The sequence below is a fragment of the Triturus cristatus genome, chromosome 9 (assembly GCF_964204655.1).
Source record: "Triturus cristatus chromosome 9, aTriCri1.1, whole genome shotgun sequence".
NCBI classification, from domain to species: Eukaryota; Metazoa; Chordata; class Amphibia; order Caudata; family Salamandridae; genus Triturus; species Triturus cristatus.
The window spans coordinates 861,670,438-861,690,739 of NC_140592.1; the positions used below are offsets into that span (position 1 = coordinate 861,670,438).

The following is a 20,302-nucleotide window of genomic DNA, read 5'->3' on the forward strand; positions in this document are numbered from 1 at the left end:
TGAACTGGCGAAAGAAAAAAAATTCTTCCCAAACTGCTCCAGTTTCTTGGACTCCCTGTCGCACAAGTTACTTACTTGTGTAACGATATATCTGTAAGAGACATTAGTTAGTGATAGATTCCTTACCTTAGAATATCCCATCAGCAGCACCCCTGCGCGTCAGTAGGCGCCGTTGTACGTAGCTGGCATCGTAGCCGCTGAGATTACTTAGTCGGAGCTACTTAGATGTGCCCACGAGTGCTGACGTCAGTTCTGTACACAACTTTTCTGCGCCAGGAGCGCAGAGCCATGCCAGAGACCGACTACTGGTGCAATAGAACTAGGGCCCTAAAAGGGATGACCTGAACCCTAGAGAACAGGAGGATGGGCAGGGGGTAAGTAATCTATCACTAACTAATGTCTCTTACAGATGGAATATGCTACTTACCAGTATGCATCTGTTCTTGGCATGTAGAGCTGCAGAGCCACACACTTAGGATAAGATCGCCATCTGGTGTTGGGCTCGGATGATTGCAGGTTGTTGTTGTCTTCGTTAGAAGCCTTTTGGTCACGAGATAGGTGACTCCTCCTCTGGACAACAGTGCGCATGGGCATCCACTCCATCCTCAGATTGTTTTTTGCCATGATGGGAAATGATGGAGTGTATAAGAATAAAGAAAAGGGATGTCCATGTGTAATGTCTAATTAAGACAATGCTGGAACAGATACAGGTCCCGGGGAGGTGGGTGGGCGTGTGTGGCTCTGCAGCTCTACATGCCAAGAACAAATGCATACTGGTAAGTAGCATATTCCGTTCGAGGCATATGAGCTGCAGATCACACACTTAGGATAGACTATATAGCAGTGTCTCCCCTAGCGGTGGTCACCTGTATCTGTTGCAGCAGTTTGGAATAGAGTTTTTAGGACAGCTTGGCCTACGGAAGCTTGTTTGGATTGCACATCAACACAGTAATGTTTAGTGAAGGTGTGTGTGGTAGACCATGTGGCTGCTTTGCAAATATCTTCTAAGGGAATGTTCCCTAAGAATGCCATGGAAGCCCCTATTTTGCGTGTGGAGTGCGCTCTAGGGGGAACTGTAAGAGTGCGTTTAGCTTTTTGGTAACATATTTGGATACATTTAACTATCCACCTGGCTATACCTGATTTTGAAATGGGGTTGCCTTTATGTGGTGGAGAGAAAGCAACAAACAGTTGTTTGGTTTTGCGAAAAGCTTTGGTTCTGTCGATGTAATAAAGCAAGGCTCTTTTAACATCTAAGGTATAAAGAGCTCTCTCAGCTATTGAGTCTGGATTAGGGAAGAAGACTGGCAGCTCGACTGATTGGTTAAGATGGAAAGGGGAAATGACTTTTGGTAGGAATTTTGGGTTTGTCCTAAGAACCACTTTGTTACGATGTAGTTGTAGGAATGGTTCTTGAATAGTTAAAGCCTGTATCTCACTTACCCTTCGTAGGGATGTGATTGCAATAAGGAAAGCCACTTTCCATGTAAGGAATTGCAGTTCGCATTTATGCATAGGTTCAAATGGGGGGCCCATGAGCCTAGTTAGAACAATATTTAGATTCCACACTGGAGAAGGTGGTAATCTGGGAGGAATAATTCTTTTAAGACCTTCCATGAAGGCTTTGATCGCTGGTACTGTAAATAGTGACAAGTGTTGTTGATTTTGTAAGTAGGCTGCTAACGCCTCTAGGTGTAGACGTATGGATGAATACGCTAAATTGCATCTTTGCAAGTGTAGTAAATAGCAAATGATGTTCTGGATGGAAGCATCCAGTGGACGTATATTATTGTTAGTGCAGTAAATGGCAAATCTTTTCCATTTTGCAGCATAACATGCCCTAGTAGTAGGTCTTCTAGCTTCTTTTATAATATTCATACAGTCTGGTGGCAGATGGAGGTAACCGAACTCTAAGACTTCAGGAGCCAGATCGCCAAGTTCAGTTGTTGTGGATCTGGGTGTCTGATTTCTCCACGGTTCTGGGTTAATAAGGCCGGGGAAAGGCGCAGTTTTTGATGTGGAACTAGTTAGAGTTCAAGAAGTGTGGTGAACCAGGGTTGACGTGCCCAAGTGGGAGCTACTAGTATCAGTTTTAGAGACTGTTGTTTGAGCTTGCGTACCACAAATGGAATGAGTGGGAGAGGCGGAAAAGTGTACGCAAATCTGCCTGACCAGTTCATCCATATTGCATTGCCCTTCGACTGTGGGTGTGGAAACCTGGCGGCGAAGGTTGGGCATTTTGCGTTTTCGTGTGTGGCGAACAGGTCTATGTCTGGTTGGCCCCATTTTTGGAAGAATGGGAGTAGGACTTTGGGGTGTAATTCCCATTCGTGGATTTGTTGGGTCTGTCGACTTAGGAGATCGGCAATCTGGTTGTGAACCCCTGGAAGGTGTTCCGCTGGCAGGTAGATGTTTTGGGGAATTGCCCATCTCCAAATGTTCTGTGCGAGTTGGGACAGTTAGAGAGAATGTGTCCCCCCTGTTTTTGTATGTAATACATGGTTGTCATGTTGTCTGTGCGAATGAGAACAGTTTTGTTCCTTAGATGTACTTGAAAAGATTTCAGTGCTAGGAACACCGCTAGAAGTTCTAGGTGATTGATATGGAGCAGTTTTTGTTGAGTGGTCCATTTGCCTTGAGTGGTGTGTTGTAGGAGATGGGCTCCCCACCCTGTGAGAGATGCGTCGGTTGTCAGCACTACTTGTGGAAGAGGCTCTAACAACGGCCGCCCTTTGGACAGGTTGATGGTGTTGCACCATTTCAGTGAGCGAAGTGAGCGACTGTCCACCAACACCAGATCGGTAAGTTGTCCGTGAGCCTGGTTCCACTATTGTGCTAGGCATTCTTGCAAGGGACGCATTTGAAGTCGTGCGTGAGGCACAATGGAGATGCATGACGCCATCATGCCTAATAGTTGCATAAACACTCTTGCTGGAAGAGTGTTGAGTTTGAAATTTTAAGATGAGGTTTTGTATGTTGGCTATCCTGGCTGTGCTGGGATAAGCTATGGCCTTGGAGGTATTTATGGTGGCTCCCAGATATTGATGTATGTGGGAGGGTTGCAGTTGAGATTTGGGATAGTTGATGGTAAATCCCAAGTTGTGTAAGGTTTGAATAGTGTGGTGAGTGTGGAGAACGCATTTGTCGAAAGTATTGGCTTTTATGAGCCAATCGTCGAGATATGGGAAGACATGGATTTGTTGTCTCCTGAGATGCGCTGCTACTACTGCTAGGCATTTGGTGAATACCCTGGGTGCAGTTGTTACTCCGAATGGGAGGACCGTAAACTGATAGTGCTGTCCGTCTACCACAAATCTTAGGTACTTCCTGTGAGCAGGATGCATGGGGATGTGAAAGTATGCGTCCTTGAGGTCTAATGTGGTAAGGAAATCGTCTTGTTGAAGTAGTGGGAGCACTTGCTGAAGAGTGATCATATGGAAGTGATCTGAGTGTATGTACAGATTTAGGAGTCTGAGGTCGAGTATGGGTCGTAACGTCTCGTCCTTTTTGGGGATTAGGAAGTATAGAGAATATACTCCTGTACCCTGATGTTGGAGTGGAACTGGTTCTATTGCGTGTTTTTGAAGCAAGGACCGAATTTCTTGTTTGAGGAGTGTAAGATGGTGTGGTGACATCGGATGGTGTTTGGGTGGTATGTGTGGGGGGGTGTTTGTGAGTTCGAGGCAGTAACCAAACTGGATAATTTGTCTTACCCACTTGTCTGTTGTAATGGAATTCCAGACAGGTAGGAACTGTTGGAGTCTTCCCCCGACCGGAGTGGAATGGTCTGGGGGGAGTGGAGGCAAGTCACAGTTTAGTGGCTGGAGAGGTGCGGGTGTTGGTATTGCCCCAACCTCGGCCCTTGGTGTTGTTTCCCTTATATCCTCCTCTAAAATATCCTCGGTTGGGGGATGTTTGCGCTGAGGCTTTGAAAGTAGAGGAGGTGTCTGTTCCAGTATTTTTGGAGGCTCCCCTATAGAAGGAGCGTCAAAAGGAGCCTCGTGGGTGTGGAGACTGTAATGCTCCCATTGATTTAGCAGTCTCGTTATCTTTTTTCATCTTCTCACGTGCAGTATCTACTGCGGGCCCGAATAGTTGCTCTTGATTGAATGGTTGGCCAAGTATTGTTGTTTGTACTTCTGGCTTAAAGCCTGAAATACGTAGCCATGCATGGCGTCTAAGAAGTATGCTTGTGTTGACCGCCCTAGAAGCAGTGTCCGCGGCGTCTAGTGCACATTTAATTGATGCATTAGATATGAGTTTTCCCTCTTGTATGAGGTCATTAGCCTGGGATTTGTACTGATCTGGTAGGTGTTGTAAAAGATCTTCTAACTGATCATAATGAGTCCTATCATATCGGGCTAATAGGGCTTGTGTGTTGGCAATACGCCAATGGTTAGCAGCTTGTGCTGCAACTCTTTTGCCCGAGGCCTCTAATAACTTGGACTCTTTGTCTGGGGGCGGTGTGTCTCCTGTTGTTTGGGAGTTAGCCCGCTTTCTTGCGTTTGAAACTACTAAAGAGTCTAGAGGGAGCTGTGTTTTAATGTAAGCGAGATCTTGTGGGGCAGGTCTATATTTTTTTTCAATTCGAGGATTAAGAACCCTGGCTCTGACGGGGTCTTTAAAAACCTCTGTGGCGTGTTTTATGACTCCCTTAAGCAAGGGCAAGATTTGAACTGATTTTTGAGACTGTTCGAATGTGTCTAGAAGAAAATCTTCTTCGGGTGTATCTGAATGCATGGTGACACCATGGAAAAGTGCTGCCCTGTTTATCAGCTGCCCAAACCCTAGGTGGTCATCTGGAGGGGAGGGTTTGGAGGGGTATGTAGTGGGATCAGGAATATCAGGTAAAGGGTAAGCCCAGTCGTCTAAGGGTACCGTATCGTAAAGTGTGAAAGGATCATTAGGATCATTAACGTCATCCGGATCACCCCCTCCCCCTAAGCGATCATCATCATCCTGTGGTGGTGGTGTATGTGAAGGAGATGGTAGAGGAGAAGGAGGTGGGGGCAGGGGGGGTGGGATGAGAGGTGGTATAGGAGAGGAAGGATGAATGGGTGAGGTGGCTGAGTCCTTCTTCTTTATGGGAGCTGGAGAAGGTGTTGTGTCCAGCTTCCTTTTCTTGAATGGCACAGCGGTGACATGTCCAGTTTTTGGATTGATATAAATCCTTTTTTGCGTGGGATCAGGGTGAAAAAGTTCTTCATTGTCCGAAAGTGGCTTTGGTGTCGATTTTTTCAGTTCCGATCTATGTTTTGGATGATCGGTAGAGTCTTTTTGGACTTTAGACAGTTGTTTCGGTACCGATGATGGTTTCGGTGCCGAAGAACTTTTCGGTGCCGGTGGAGACTTCGGTGCAGAGAGGGAATCTTTAAGCTTGATAGCTTTAGATGCCGGTTTATCAATAGATTTCGATGGTTTCGGTATCGAGGGTATCGGAGCCTGCTTCGGTGCCGAGAGGTCTTGAGTCTTCGGTGCCGAAGGTACTGTGGGTACTACAACATGTGGTTTGCTCGAGACCGAGCCACCTGTAGGCTTATATTTCTTCGGAGCCGAGCCCGAGGGCGGGGCTTCTAAAGACGGTTTTCGGTCGCGACTGGGGCCAGCTGGCGGAGTCTTGACCAATGCCTTTTTTGGGGGGGTTGGGGTAGGGGCACTGGTACTCACTCGTTGCCCCGGAGTGATGGGGTCATCGGAGTCGTCCGCTTCGGATATAATTTGGAGTTCCTCGGAATCTTCTTCCGGGACATCGGGGCCCTGATCAAAGATGTCCTCTGGTTCTGGAGCCGGTCTGGCCATGATATGGCGTCGAGCTCTCCGGTCCCGGATGGTGTTCTTGGATCGGAATGCGGTGCAGGCTGGACAGCTGGATTCATTATGTTCCGGCGAGAGGCACAGGTTGCAGACCTCGTGGTGGTCACTGTGGGGGAACTTTGCTCCACATCGGGGGCATTTTTTAAAAGGTGTCCTTTCCATGAGCCGTGTCCGGAACCGGTCCGATTGAATTTCGACGTCGAGTTGTAAAGGTTTTTCGCTTCGAAAGCTGGATTTTTAGAAGTTTTCAGCCGGAGTGGAAAAGTTCATCCGAACCCAATGGCGGAAAAAAACAATCTGAGGATGGAGTGGATGCCCATGCGCACTGTTGTCCAGAGGAGGAGTCACCTATCTCGTGACCAAAAGGCTTCTTCCGAAGACAACAACAACCTGCAATCATCCGAGCCCAACACCAGATGGCGATCTTATCCTAAGTGTGTGATCTGCAGCTCATATGCCTCGAACATATAGTTACACAAGTAAGTAACTTGTGCATCTGAAAGAGACACGTTAGTGATAGATTCCTTACCTTAGAATACATACCCAAGCAATACCAACCCTGGTGGAGGGTCTGCGAAATGAGATTACACCAGAAAGTCACAGAGAACTGAACGGCCAAAGAAGCCCTCTCTCTGGACCTTACTGTCAAGGCAATAGTGCTTAGTGAAAGTATGCAACGAGGCCCAAGTGGCCCCCTGACAGATGTCTTGCAGGGGGACACCACGTCCCAATGCTGTAGTAGCTGCTGTCACCCTGGTAGAATGGGCGCGTAGCCCAACCGGAGGTTCCTTTTCAGCCAGAGAGTAACAGGCTTTAACGCACAAGACAACCCATCGGGAGATAGTCCACTTGTGCACAGCCCAACCTTTCTTGGCACCCACGTAGCCAATAAAGAGCTGGTCATTCACCCGGAACGGTTGTGTGCGGTTGAGATGGAAAGAAAGCGCACTTTTCGGGTCCAGACGGTGGAGCCTCTCCTCTTCTCTTGAAGGGTGCGGAAAGAAAGTGGGCAGTGACACAGTTTGCCCGAGATGAAAGGCAGAGACTACTTTTGGTACAAAGGAGGGACGTGGCCGAAGCATAACCTTGTCAGGATGAATCGCCAGGAAAGGAGGTTTACATGCAAGAGCCGCCGAGCAGAGGTGATGGCCACCAGGAAGACAGTTTTCAAAGTCAATAACCGCGAAGGACAGTTATGAAGAGGCTCAAAGGGAGCGCACATCAAGTATGAGAACCAGGTTCAAGTCCCATTGAGGCATCACAAAAGGAATAGGAGGGAAAAGGTGAGTAATACCTTTGAAAAATCTATTGACAACCGGGGACTTGAAAAGAGAGGGCTGATCAGGCAGCCTAAGAAAGGCTGAAAGAGCAGAACGGTAGCCCTTGATACTGCCCAGAGCAGAGCCCTGCTGGGCCAAAGAAAGAAGGAACAATAAGACCTCAGAAAGAGGGGCAGCAAGAGGATCAACAGATTTCTCTGTGCACAATGCCACAAATGTTTTCCACCGACAGGCGTATATCGTTTTAGAGGAGGGATGCCTGGCGCAAAAGTTACTACTTGTGTAACGATTTATCTGTAAGAGACATTAGTTAGTGATATCCCCAGGCGTCAGACTGGATCCGGAAAGTTTTTTTGTAGCAGTACCCTTGTGCGTCAGTAGGTGGCTTTGTGCGGCTCGGCGTCCGTCACTGGCGTCGTATGCGCTGAGATGATATCACGGAGACTACTTAGGTGCCACCCATGTGCGCTGACGTCAGTTCTGTACACGACTTTCCGCGCCACGGAACGCAGAGCCATGCAAGAAACGGACCACTGGTGCCATGAAACTAGGGTCCTGAAAGGGGGCTGACCTTAACCCTAGTAACCAGTTCGCAGAACAGGGAGGATGGGTGGGGCGGTAAGGAATCTATCACTAACTAATGTCTCTTACAGATATATCCTTACACAAGTAGTAACATGTGCATATGAAAGAGACCCGTTAGTGATAGATTCCGTACCTTAGAATAGATGCTCCAGCAATACCAAGTCATGGAGAACAAAACGGCCAAAGAAGCCGTCTCTCCGGACCTGTCTGTCAAGGCAGTAGTGCTTAGTAAACGTGTGCAGCGAGGTCCACGTAGCTGCCTGACAAATGTCCTGCAAGGGGACGCCGCGTCCCAAGACAGTAGTGGCTGCCGTTGCCCTTGTAGAATGGGCACGCAGCCCCACAGGAGGCTCCTTCTTAGCCAAGGAGTAACATGCTTTGATGCACAGAACCCACCGCGAAATGGTCAGTTTGTGCACAGCCCGTTTTTAGCGACCACGTAGCCAACAAAGAGCTGGTCATCCACCCGGAACTGCTGTGTACGCTGCAGATAGAATGCGAGTGCACGTTTTGGGTCCAGACGGTGGAGCCTCTCCTCCTCTCTTGAAGGATGCGGAGGCGGAAAGAAGGTGGGCAAAGTGCCCGATGTGGAAGGGCGTGACAACCTTTGGCAACAAAGAAGGACGGGTCCTTAAAACCACCTTGTCTGGATGAACAGAAAGGAAAGGAGGCTTGGAAGAAAGAGCCTGGAGCTCACTCACTAGTCTGGCAGAGGTGATAGCTACCAGGAAAGCCGTTTTGAGAATGAGAAGACGCAAAGGACAGTTATAAAGGGGCTCGAAGGGAGCGCACATCAGATATGTCAAGACAAGGTTTAAGTCCCACTGAGGCATTTATGAACGGCAATCGAGGAAAACGTGTGCGTAATGCCTTTCAGGAAACGGTTAACAACCGGGAACTTAAAAAGAGAAGGCTGATCTGGAAGCCGTAAAAAGGCGGAGATGGCCGACAGATGACCTTTGATAGTGCCCAGAGCAGAGCCCTGCTGAGCCAAAGAAAGAAGGAACAGAAGAACTGCAGAGAGAGGGGCAGAAAGGGGATCCACAGCCTTTGCTGTGCACCATGACACAAATTTGTTCCACCTGCAGGCATATACCGTTTTAAGTGGCGGGACGCCTGGCTGCCAGGATGACATCACAGACTTCGGGAGGAAGATCGAAAGCTGTCAACTGTCGACGCTCAATCTCCACGCATGGAGGTGGAGGCTGGACAGGTTCGGGTGGAGAAATGTCCCCTGCTGCTGCGACAGAAGATCCTCCTGAAGAGGCAGATGGATCTGGGGATTGATCACCATGCTGAGTAGCTCGAGATACCAGTATCTTCATGCCCAATCCAGAGCCACAAGGATGACTTGAGCCCGGTAGCGCCGTATCTTCTTCAGCACTCTGGGCAGAAGTGGTATAGGCAGAAAGGTGTACAACAGACCGCATCTCTGATCTCCGCCTCTCCCAAGTGGCCGCCCCATCCCAGAAGGGACGCGTCCGTCACTACTGTGTGCTCCGGTTGGGGAAGGGAGAGGGATCTGCCCTTGACCCAATCGTGATTCGTGAGCCACCAATACAATGGTCAGGGAATGTGGCCTCCAAGATCTGGACATGATCAGACAGGTTGCACTGATGCTGCGCCCACTGGAACTTTAGGTCCCACTGCAGAGCCCGCATATACCATCTGGCATGTTGCACTAGCAGGATGCAGGAGGCCATCAGGTCCAGGAGCCGGAGGGTCATCCTGACAGAAACCCAGGACCAGGGCGAAAGATCGGGATCATAGCCCGAATGTCCCGGACTCGCTGTTCAGGAAGATAAACCCGAAACTGCGCCATATCCAGAACCGCTCCAATGAAGAGGAGCTTCTGAGAGGGAATCAGGTGCGACTTCGGCACGTTGATGGAAAACCCCAGCAAATGCAGGAGGTCGGCCGTAGTCAAGAGGTGGGAGACTACTGCCTGGGGCGAGCCCGCCTTCAACAGCAAGTCGACGAGATAGGGGGAAGACTGAAACCCCTGATCTGCGCAGATGAGCTGCAACCACCGCCATCACTTTCGTGAACACCAGAGGGGCGCTGGTAAGGCCGAAAGGAAGCACGGTGAACTGAAAGTGCTCGTGGCCTACCGTAGGTAACGCCGGTGGGCCGGCAGGATGGGATATGAAAATAAGCATCCTGCAAGTCCAACGCTACCATCCAGTCTTGCGGGTCTAGGGCAGACAAGTCATGAGCAAGAGTGAGCATCTTGAACTTCTCCTTCCGGAGGAAGCGGTTGACGTTTGACTTTCCGGAGGTCCAAGATAGGCTGCAGGCCCTTGTCCTTCTTTGGAACCACGAAGTAGTGGGAATAACAACCACAACCTACTTCTGGCGTCGGAACAGGCTCAATGGCCTCCTTGGCCAAGAGGGCCTTCCTGCTGGAGAAGTGACAAGTGATCCCCCGACATGCAGTGGTACTGAGTTGGCATGGATGGAGGGGTAGACTCGAAGTTGAGGGAGTAGCCCCTTCGGACTATTTGCAGAACCCACCTGTCCGAGGTAATGGAGCGCCAGTGGGGAAGGTGATGGTGAATCCTGCCATGCACTGGCGTCTGGTGGGCCTGAAACACCGGACTAGGAAGGTTTAGAGGCGGTGGCGGCAGGGGAGGTGGTGGATTGACCCGCCCGCTGTCCTCGGGGCCCGCTGTCCTCGGGACCCGCTGTCCTCGGGACCCACCACGGCGGGTCCCACATCCGCGGCTGCGCTGAGACTGTTGCTGCGCAGGCTTGCGGGTCTGAAAGGGACGTGCCTGGGCGCCCCGACCCTGACCTCGAAAGGAGCGGAAAGTGGGCCCGAGGGAGTACGTGTGGTGGTGAGACCTAAGGACTGGGCCGTAGCCCTAGAGTCCTTAAAGCCATCCAGGGTGCTATCCGCCTTATCACCAAAGAGGCATGTGCCATCAAAGGGTATGTCCAACAAGGTGTTCTGGACATCCCCAGAGAAGCCAGTAGTGCGGAGCCAAGCATAACGATGGGAGCGCCACTGTAGTGGAAAGTGCCCTACCGAGAGAATCGGCCGTGTGAAGCTCACAACGGATAGTAAATTTTGCAGCATGTCTCCCTTCGGAAATGGCTTAGGAGAGAACCACCCGTGCTTCCACAGGGCACTGAGGCAGCACCTGTGCCATGGTGTCCCACACAGAATGGGAATAGTGGCCTAGCAGGCACGCAGTATTCACCGCCCGCAACCTGGCAGAAGTGAAAATCATTTTCCCAAATTGCTCCAGTTTCCTAGATTCCTTGTCCGGAGGAACAGAAGGGAACACACTCAGCGAGGCAGAAGCCTGGACAACCAGACTCTCAGGCGTCTGGTGTTGTGTGAGAAAGCTGGGATAGCCCAGCGCCGGGCGATGATGCCACACCCTTGTCTACAGGAACTCCTGTGTTAGGTTTGTTCCAGGTGCTCAACAGAATATTGGTAAGCGCTTCATTGAAGTGCAGCAATGGCTCCGCAGAGGACGACTGCGGCTGCAGCACCTCAGTCAGGAGATTGGTCCTGATAGGTACAGAAGGGAGCTCGAGGTTAAGAGCCTCAGCTGCCCTACGCAACACTACTGAAAAAGTCCCAACCTCCTCAGTAGCCACAGAAGAAGGGGACAGAGTTCCAGGGTGTGGAGAGAAATCCAGATCTACTGGACCCTCCACATCGCCTGAACATTCAGGCTCATCCTCGCATTGAGCTGCAAGAGGGTCCTCAGACCCCTCCCAGTACTCCCCTTCGTCCACTGGTTGTTGAAGAGGCCGGTAAGGACGAGGTGCCCTGGGAAATGGGATAAACTCCCCTCCAAGCAATGGAATGGGGGGGTAAGATACCAGTACCGGAGCCGACGTAGAGGCCCGATCTGAGGCCGGAGCCGTCGGCGCCGCAAGGTATGGTGCCAGCGTAGCCAAGGCCAAATGCGGCAGCACGGAGGCAGATCCTCCAGACGGATCCGCGGGGCCCGAAGGCGCTCTGAAGGGACCAGACGGGGCAAACAAATGGCGCAAGGCCGACACGAAGGCCTGCACCTCGTCCGAAGTCGCGTGCGGACTCGAAAAGGGTGGGCAGGCCGCAGGCAACATCGGAGGCTCCAAAGGCAAATGCGGCGGCATGGAGGCAGATCCTCCAGATGGATCCGCGGGGCCCGAAGGCGCTCTGGAGGGACCAGACGGGACAAACAAATGGCGCAAGGCCGACACGAAGGCCTGCACCTCGTCCGAAGTTGCGTGCGGACTCGGAAAGGGTGGGCAGGCCGCAGGCAACATCGGAGGCTCCAAAGGAGCTGCGGAGGAGTGACCGTCCGCCCGCCCCCTCCACTGCGTCCCGCGACCGGTGAGGGGTAGAGGAAGAGCGACGTTGCTTCTTTGATGGCACTTAAACTTACCTGTCCCCGATACAGACGAGAGATGCTGATGGCTCCGCGACCTCCCACGAGATTGGGACCTCGATCGGCGCTGAACCGATTGCCAGACCTGCAAGAACTTGCGGGAACACTCCTGCAAAGCTTTCGGCGCCATGGCCCGACAATTGGGGCACGCCTCAGGGTCATGGGCGTGTCCCAGTCAAAAGAGACACACGTCATGCGGGTCCGCTACCGACATGTTTCGGCGGCAGGCCCTACAGGACTTAAACCCGGGCATCTCTACTGAACCAGAAGTCAAGTACTCGACAAAACAAGTTGGTAGAAACCAAGTTAAAACTTTTAACTAGAGGTACCGCTCTCTGTCGGATCTGCGCTGCGGAAAAAGAAAGAACTGACGTCAGCACGCGTGGGCGCGTCTAAGTAGCTCCAACGACGTCATCTCGGCGGCTACAAGGCCAGCAACGTACACGGAGCCGTACGACGACGCCTACCAACGTGCAGGGGTACTGCTGATGAAAACTTTCCGGATCCAGTCTGACGCCTAGGGATATTCTAAGGTAAGGAATCTATCACTAACGTGTCTCTTTCAGATATTGCTTGGAAAATCAGGTCCGTAGGAAATGCCTCTTCTTCCGTTAAGTCCTACAGGACTTTCTGGTCTAATACATTTCCACAGTCCCTCCTCCAGGGATGGCAACGCTTGGCTATGTGTTCGAAGGTAAGGAATCTCTGGCTAGATGTCTCTATCCAATTATCAGATGGACACGTTACTTACCGTCGGTAGTGCCTTCTCTGGTAGAGACATGATCTAGCTGCAGATTCCTTGTCGACCCACTCATCCTCCCGGCACTGCAGATTAGTTGTTAGTGTCAGGGCTGTTCCCTATCAGGGCCCTAGTTTTTTTAACACACCATGGTCAGTCACTTCATGACTCCGAGCTTCTGGCGTGAAAAGAACAGACGTCAGCACGTCAAGCTGGCACCTCTATAGACAACGAACCAGACGGCTTAGACATCACACGGAGTCGGCCAATTTCACTTATCGACGTGTAGGGGTACTGCTATTAAAATTTTTCTAATTGAGCCTGACACCTGGAAGCTCAAAGTCAAGGAATCGGCGACTAGATAAGGCGCTACCGAAGATAAGTAACTTGTCCTTATTTCAACTACTATGCTAGGCTCATAGGTTATTAGACACAAACAGGAGTGAGAGTGAGAGAGCTTTAAAATGTTTCAGCCTAAATAAATGGGCGCTATTACTGAACCCTTGCTTCAAGATTGGCTCACTTGAAACACATGTTTATGTGCTGTAAACTGGATGCAAGTAACCAACTAACATCTTGATAAGATGTACATCAATGAGTTTTGGATACCAGTACATAAGTATTATCAACCAAAATCACAACATTCATAAAGGATTTTTGTAAACTGTTTTCTTTAACAATACATACTTCACTTTTATGGGTGCTTTTCTTACAGGAAAAAAGAGAAAAACTAAACATTTACCTTGTGTAGTCAGGAGAACTTTCTCTGCATTGTTTGGTAACCCGAGCCAGGAAGGAGTCTGTGTATCCGGAAGTAACTCAACCCACTGCACAAATTCATCACGTCTGTGAATCAAAAAAGCTACATCTCAGAAGATATTTGCAACTTTCAAGAAGCAACACTGAAAAGAATAGATTTCAAATGAAATATAATGAGACAGCCATCTGTCAATTCTGCAGTGATGTAGGGTCAAGGCACACTGAGTATCTACAGTGTACAAGTGAATAAGCAGCAGGCACGGATTTATTAATTTAGTCATGGTTTCGCTGTATCTTAGAGTATGAAACTAGATGCCTTTTAGCAATATTCATTTAGTGAATCAAATCTATTTAAGTACACAGAACAGACAAAAATATAAATACCTGATACCATCTGGCATCTGTATATCTTTGTGACCATCAACTTTGCAGGCCAGTTTGAATTCACTATCAAAGCTAGCAGTGGTAAATAATCGCTCTAGGAAAGTGTTTAACAAACGCTGATCAAATTCATTGTCAACTCGACCACCATATATTGACTGTGCCATCAATGTCTTCAGTGCAGACCATGGAATCTTGTCTGGCGAAATGTTCTGACGGCCCTAAAAAAGAACGCACATTAAAAAACACAAGGTCACATTTAAGGTATAATTTCAGTTTCTGTTTTCTAAACAGTAAAAGGTAGCACAAAACTTATTCCAAAAGTAATAATGTGTTTCAAGTATAGCGCTTGCTACTGGAGCAGTAGAAAACACTAATTCTTGCTAGCACAGCATTGTTGCAAAAGGTGTCAAAAAGACAGTCTTACTGTAAACTCAATTTCTGTTTTTGAAGATTGTACTTAATAGTCTGTGGGGATGTACGTCCTTTGTAAGGCTTTGTAAATCCTTGGATAGGATAATACTGTACTGATTGAAAAATGCAGTGGCCACTTTTTACATTGAGAAACCGTGATATTGCAAAAACGTATTTTACTGCAACCAAGAATCTTTGGTTCTGTAAAATAAATTAACTAAAAGTAATCGTTTCACAAACCATTGGTCTTGGATTTAGTTATTGAGTGTGTGTAATCATTTATTGCCTGTGTGTGTACTAAAGCACAAGTTACTACTTGTGTAACGATATATCTGTAAGAGACATTAGTTAGTGATAGATTCCTTGCCTTAGAATATCCCCAGGCGTCAGACCCCTGCACGTCAGTAGGTGGCGTCGTGCGGATCCACGTCCGTCCCTGGCGTCATAAGCGCAGAGATGACGCCACGGAGAGTAATTAGGCGCCACCCATGCACGCTGACGTCAGTTCTGTACACGACATTCTGTGCCAGGAACGCAGAGCCATGCAAGATACTGGCCATTGGTGCAGAAAACTAGGGCCCTTAGAGGGAGGGCCTTAAACCTAGTAACCAGTTAGCAGAACGGGGAGGATGGGTGGGGCGGTAAGGAATCTATCACTAACTAATGTCTCTTACAGATGAACAAGTTACTTACCTTCGGTAACGCTTGTTCTGGTGGATACAGTATCTGCCTGTGGATTCCTCACCTTGTGAATATCCCCTGCACCAGCATTCCACAAAACTTTTATTTCCCAGCACTCCACGTCGACGTGGGTGATGTCAATGCATCGGCTCCGCTTTTGACTCCGTACGACGTCACCGGAGCCATGAGAAGCCCACGTCGATGTGATGACGTCAGTTCCACCCATTTTTTCCGAGCATTCGAGGCGAACAGGCGAACCAACGACAACTCCAAGTATACACAGTATACAATATACCAACACATATACATAGCATACAAAGAAAAGGAAAGCTAAACAACCAAGCATTTCCTACAAATGTACAAGAAAGTATAAAAACATTTCAAACAAGACCTATTTCGTGGTATACAAAAAGGACAACGGGGAGGCGGGTGGGCCAGTGAGGAATCCACAGGCAGATACTGTTTCCACCAGAAAAAGCGTTACCGAAGGTAAGTAACTTGTTCTGATGGATACATCTGCCAGTGGATTCCTCACCTTGTGAATAGATTCCCACAGCAGTCCCCACTGCCGGAGGAGGGTGTCCACCTTCCTATACCAGAAAGTCTTGCAACACAGAGCGCGCGAAGTGGCCCTCCCTCCTCATCTCAGAGTCCAAGCAATAATGCTTTGCGAAAGTATGGAGGGAGGCCCAAGTCGCGGCCTTACAAATATCTGCCACAGGAACACCCCGGGCCAAAGCAGATGTAGATGACTTGGCTCTAGTCGAATGAGCTCTAATGCCCTCAGGAGGAGTCTTACCAGCCAGGGCGTAGCAGATCTTGATGGCAAGGATGATCCATCTCGACAGCGTGCGCTTGTGCACCGCTTTACCCTTGGAATGACCAATGTAGCCAATGAAGAGTTGATCATCCAGACGAAAGTCTTTAGTCCTGTCCAGATAAAAACTCGCAGCCCTCTTCAGGTCCAGGCGATGGAGTCTTTCCTCCTCTTAGGAAGGATTAGGAGGTGGATAAAAAACAGGGAGAGTAATGGACTGCCCCAAATGAAACGGAGTAACTACTTTTGGCAGGAAGGCAGCCCTGGTCCTAAGTACCATCCTTTCAGCATGTAATGTGAGAAAAGGGGGTTTAGAACTAAGAGCTTGGAGCTCACTCACCCTCCTTGCCGTGGTTATGACTATAAGAAAGACCACCTTAAAGGACAACAGCCTCACAGGACAGCTATGTAGAGGCTCAAATGGGGACCCCATCAGAAAGGTTAAAACAAGATTAAGGTCCCACTGTGGCATTACAAAAGGAGTGGGAGGAAACATGTTTGTAAGGCCCTTGATAAACCTCAGCACAACCGGAGATTTAAATAGTGACGGTTGATCAGGAAGGCATAGAAAAGCCGATAAGGCCGAAAGATAACCCTTGACCGTGGCCACAGCACAGTCAGAAAGATGGGCTTTTAAAGGGTCAATGGATCTCTCTCCACACCATTTAACAAACTTGGACCACCTGTAGGAGTAAACGGACTTGGTGGAGTGTAGCCTGGCCGATAAAATAACGTCCACCACATCAGGCGGGAGAGAGAAGGAACTCAGGTTGCCCCGTTCAATCTCCAGGCATGAAGGTGTAAGCTCTGGAGGTGGGGGTGTAGAACCTGCCCCTCCGACTGCGAGAGGAGGTCTGCCCTCAGAGGGAGATGGAGCGGAGGGCACGAGGAGAGGTGGAGAAGATCGGTATACCACACCCTTCTTGGCCAATCCGGGGCGACCAAAATAACTTGGGCCCGGTCTTGGCGAATCTTCCTCAGAACCCGAGGAATCAAGGGTATGGGAGGAAACGCATAAAGGAGTCGTGAGCCCCAACTCAACTGAAACGCGTCCCCCAACGCCCCCTGCATCGGAAACTGGAGACTGCAGAATGACGGGCAGTGCGCATTCTCGCGGGTGGCAAACAGGTCCACCCGAGGAGTCCTCCACATCCGAAAGATGTGACGAACCACCTCCGGATGGAGCCTCCACTCGTGGTCGGCAGAGAACTGCCGACTGAGACTGTCCGCACGTACGTTCAGCACCCCGGCCAGATGATTTGCCATCAGACAAATCTGATGGCCCTGAGCCCAGGACCATCGACGCAGGGCCTCTCTGCAGAGACAAAGAGACCCCACTCCTCCCTGTTTGTTTATATACCACATCGCGGTAGTGTTGTCCGTCAGGACTTGAACAGACTGACAGGGAAGGGAGGAAGGCCTTGAGCGCCAAACGAATCGCCCGCAATTCCAGGAGGTTGATGTGAAGCAACCTCTCCTCTGGAGACCAAAGACCCTTGATCTCCAGATCCCCCAGATGAGCACCCCACCCTAAGGTGGATGCATCCGTTACCACTGTGGCCACCGATGGAGGAAGATGGAAGGGCACGCCTGTCTTCTCGCGGCTATAGATGACCTCATAATTCTTGCCACCGAATCCGCCGTATCCAGCCCTGACTGGATCACCTGTCTGGCAGCTGCCTGAGTGTCCGCAAGTACCTCCAAGAAGGACGACTTATCACCCTCAGGCAATTTAGGGGCTAAAGATTGAGTCCATCAAGGCATGAACATAACATCCCAGCAGCCTGATCAATTTTCTTGGACTCCCTATCTGCTGGAGACTGAGGGAATGCACCCGAAGCAGGTTTCGAACAAGAAGCCTGCACAACCAGGCTCTCCGGAGATGAATGCGTAGACAAAAAATCAGGATCCCCAGGTGCAACCCTGTACCTTCTTGCCACCTGTCTGGAAACCGCCGGAGAAGAAAGAGGTTTCCTCCACACCTCCAACACCGGCTCCAAGATGGCCTCATTGAAAGGCAACAAAGGCTCCGAAGTTGACGTCGGAGAGTGCAACACCTCCGTAAGCAAGTTAGACTTGTACTCCACAGAGGGCAGCTGCAGATCTAAAAGATCTGCGGCCTTCTTAATCACCACATGGTAGGGTGCCAATTCCTGTGGTGGAGAAGATCTTGCAGAAGTATGCTCCCACAATCAATCAATCAATGGCATTTATAAAGCGCGCTACTCACCCGGGAGGGTCTCAAGGCGCTGGGGGAGGGGTATGTTACTGCTCGAACAGCCAGGTCTGGGGTCGTATCCAAACCACTTGCTTCTTCTATTCCCTCAAACTCATCCGAAGAAGTGTCTACTTCACCTTCTTCCACCTCTGCTCTATACCTTCCTTCCTCCAATACCCTCTGGGCCTCCCTTCTTGATCGAATCCGGGGAGCCGGCGTCGTCGACGTCGTACGCGGCGTCGGTGGAGCCAGAGGTACCGGAGTCGGCGGAGCCACAGGAGTCGGCGCCGCTGGACTCGGCGCCATCGGCAACGGCGTCGAGGAAGGCTCCGAAACAGGATGATCCATCCGAAGCCTCGACGAATCCCCAATGGGCGCCGGAAACTGCCACGAAGGCGCCATCGGCATAAAGGGCAAAAAGGGGGCCTGAGCATAATGCTGCAGCACCCCTAGCGTATATGCCATTGGACCCACGGGACCAGTTGGTGCTCCGGATGGGAAGGCCGCCCTATTAAATATACCATACATGGCATTCAGAAATTGTGTTGAATCGGTACCTGGAGCCGGGAATTGTCGATAAGGAACAGACCCTGTATCCCTTTGTGGAGTGTCGGGCGTCGGCTCCGCAGTGTCTTCCACCGGAGCCGCAGATTCATCAGGCACCGGAGCAGGCTCTTCCTGTTCCTGCTCATCCATAGAGACCTCCGACTCCACTCGAACCGGAGTCGACGCCATTGACTGCGCCGGTGACTGCGCTGAAGAATGCGCTGGAGCCCGCTTCGGCGAAGGAGATCCTCTCGGAGACTTCGAAGGTGAAGGAGAAGGTGACAAGTCCTTGCTTAGACGCCGACGGGGTGAAGTCAACCTCGATTTCCTGCTCTTCGAGGACCGGCGTCGAGAAGAATGCTTTCTCTTTTTATGATGCTTCTTCGACTTCGACGACCTCGAAGTCGACGATTCCCGCCTCGACGACTTCTTTCTTCCTCTCTTCTCCTCACCGATCTTCTTCATAAAGAGTTTAGTCTTCCTCTCCTTCAGTGCTTTAGGATTCATCCTCCTACAGCACGCACAGTCTTCCACATCGTGGTCCGAAGAAAGGCACCACAAACAGTCCTGATGCGGATCAGTCATTGACATCAGACCTCCACACTCCCTACAGCCTCGTCGAAGACATACCAAATTTTCAACAGTAACACGGCCAAACTACAAAGTAGCTAGAGAGCACTGGAACAAACCGTTGCGCGTCGACGGCGTGGAAAAAAGGGAACTGCCGTCATCACGCCGACGTGGGCTTCTTATGGCTCATGTGACGTCGTACGGAGTCGCGAGCGGAGCAGATTCATTATGACGTCGCCCACGTCGACGTGGGGTGCTGGGAAAGAAAAGTTCCATGGAATGCTGGCGCAGGGGATATTCACAAGGTGAGGAATCCACTGGCAGATGTATCCATTAGAAATATTGTTACACAAGTATTAACTTGTGCATCTGAAAGAGACACGTTAGTGATAGATTCCTTACCTTAGAATAGATACCCCAGCAATACCAACCCCAGTGGTGGGTCTGTGAACAAGATTACACCAGAAAATCACGTAGCACAGAACGGCCAAAGAAGCCATCCCTCCGCACTTGACTGTCAAGGCAGTAGTGCTTGGTAAACGTGTGCAACGAGGTCCACGTAGCTGCCTGACAAATGTCCTATAGTAGTAGCTGCCGTTGTCCTGGTGGAATGGGCACGCAACCCCATAGGAGGCTCCTTCTTGCCAACGAGTAACAGGCCTTAATGCACAGAACGACCCATCGAGAGATGGTCCGCTTGTGCACGACCCGACCTTTTGAGGCACCCACGTAGCCAACACAGAGTTAGTCATCCACCCGGAACCGCTGTGTGTGCTTCAGATAGAACGAGAGCGCACGTTTCGGGTCCAGACGGTGGAGCCTCTCTTCCTCTTTTGAAGGATGCGGAGCCGGAAAGAAGGTGGGCAAAGTGATGGTCTGCCCGATGTGGAAGGGTGTAACAACCATCGGCAAGAAAGAAGGACGGGTCCTTACAACCACCTTGTACGAATGAACAGAAAGGAAAGGAGGTTTGGAATAAAGGGCCTGGAGCTCACTCACTCTTCTGGCAGAAGTGATAGCAACCAGGAAAGCAGTCTTTAAGGTGAGAAGACGCAAAGGACAGTTGTGAAGCGGTTCAAAGGGAGCGCATATCAAGTAAGTCAACAC

The 20,302-nt window shown here is 50.2% G+C and overlaps 1 protein-coding gene across 1 annotated transcript in view; it reads right to left on the reverse strand.

Annotated features, from left to right (window-relative positions):
• Positions 1-20,302, reverse strand: part of DYNC1H1 (dynein cytoplasmic 1 heavy chain 1) — a 1,397,843-nt gene that overhangs the window by 196,355 nt on the left and 1,181,186 nt on the right. The window contains exons 71-72 of the mRNA XM_085626346.1: positions 13,953-14,170; positions 13,552-13,655 (exon numbers count right to left, since the gene is read on the reverse strand). Coding sequence (XP_085482472.1) covers positions 13,552-13,655; positions 13,953-14,170 — 322 coding nt within the window. The remainder of the gene's footprint in view (positions 1-13,551; positions 13,656-13,952; positions 14,171-20,302) is intronic.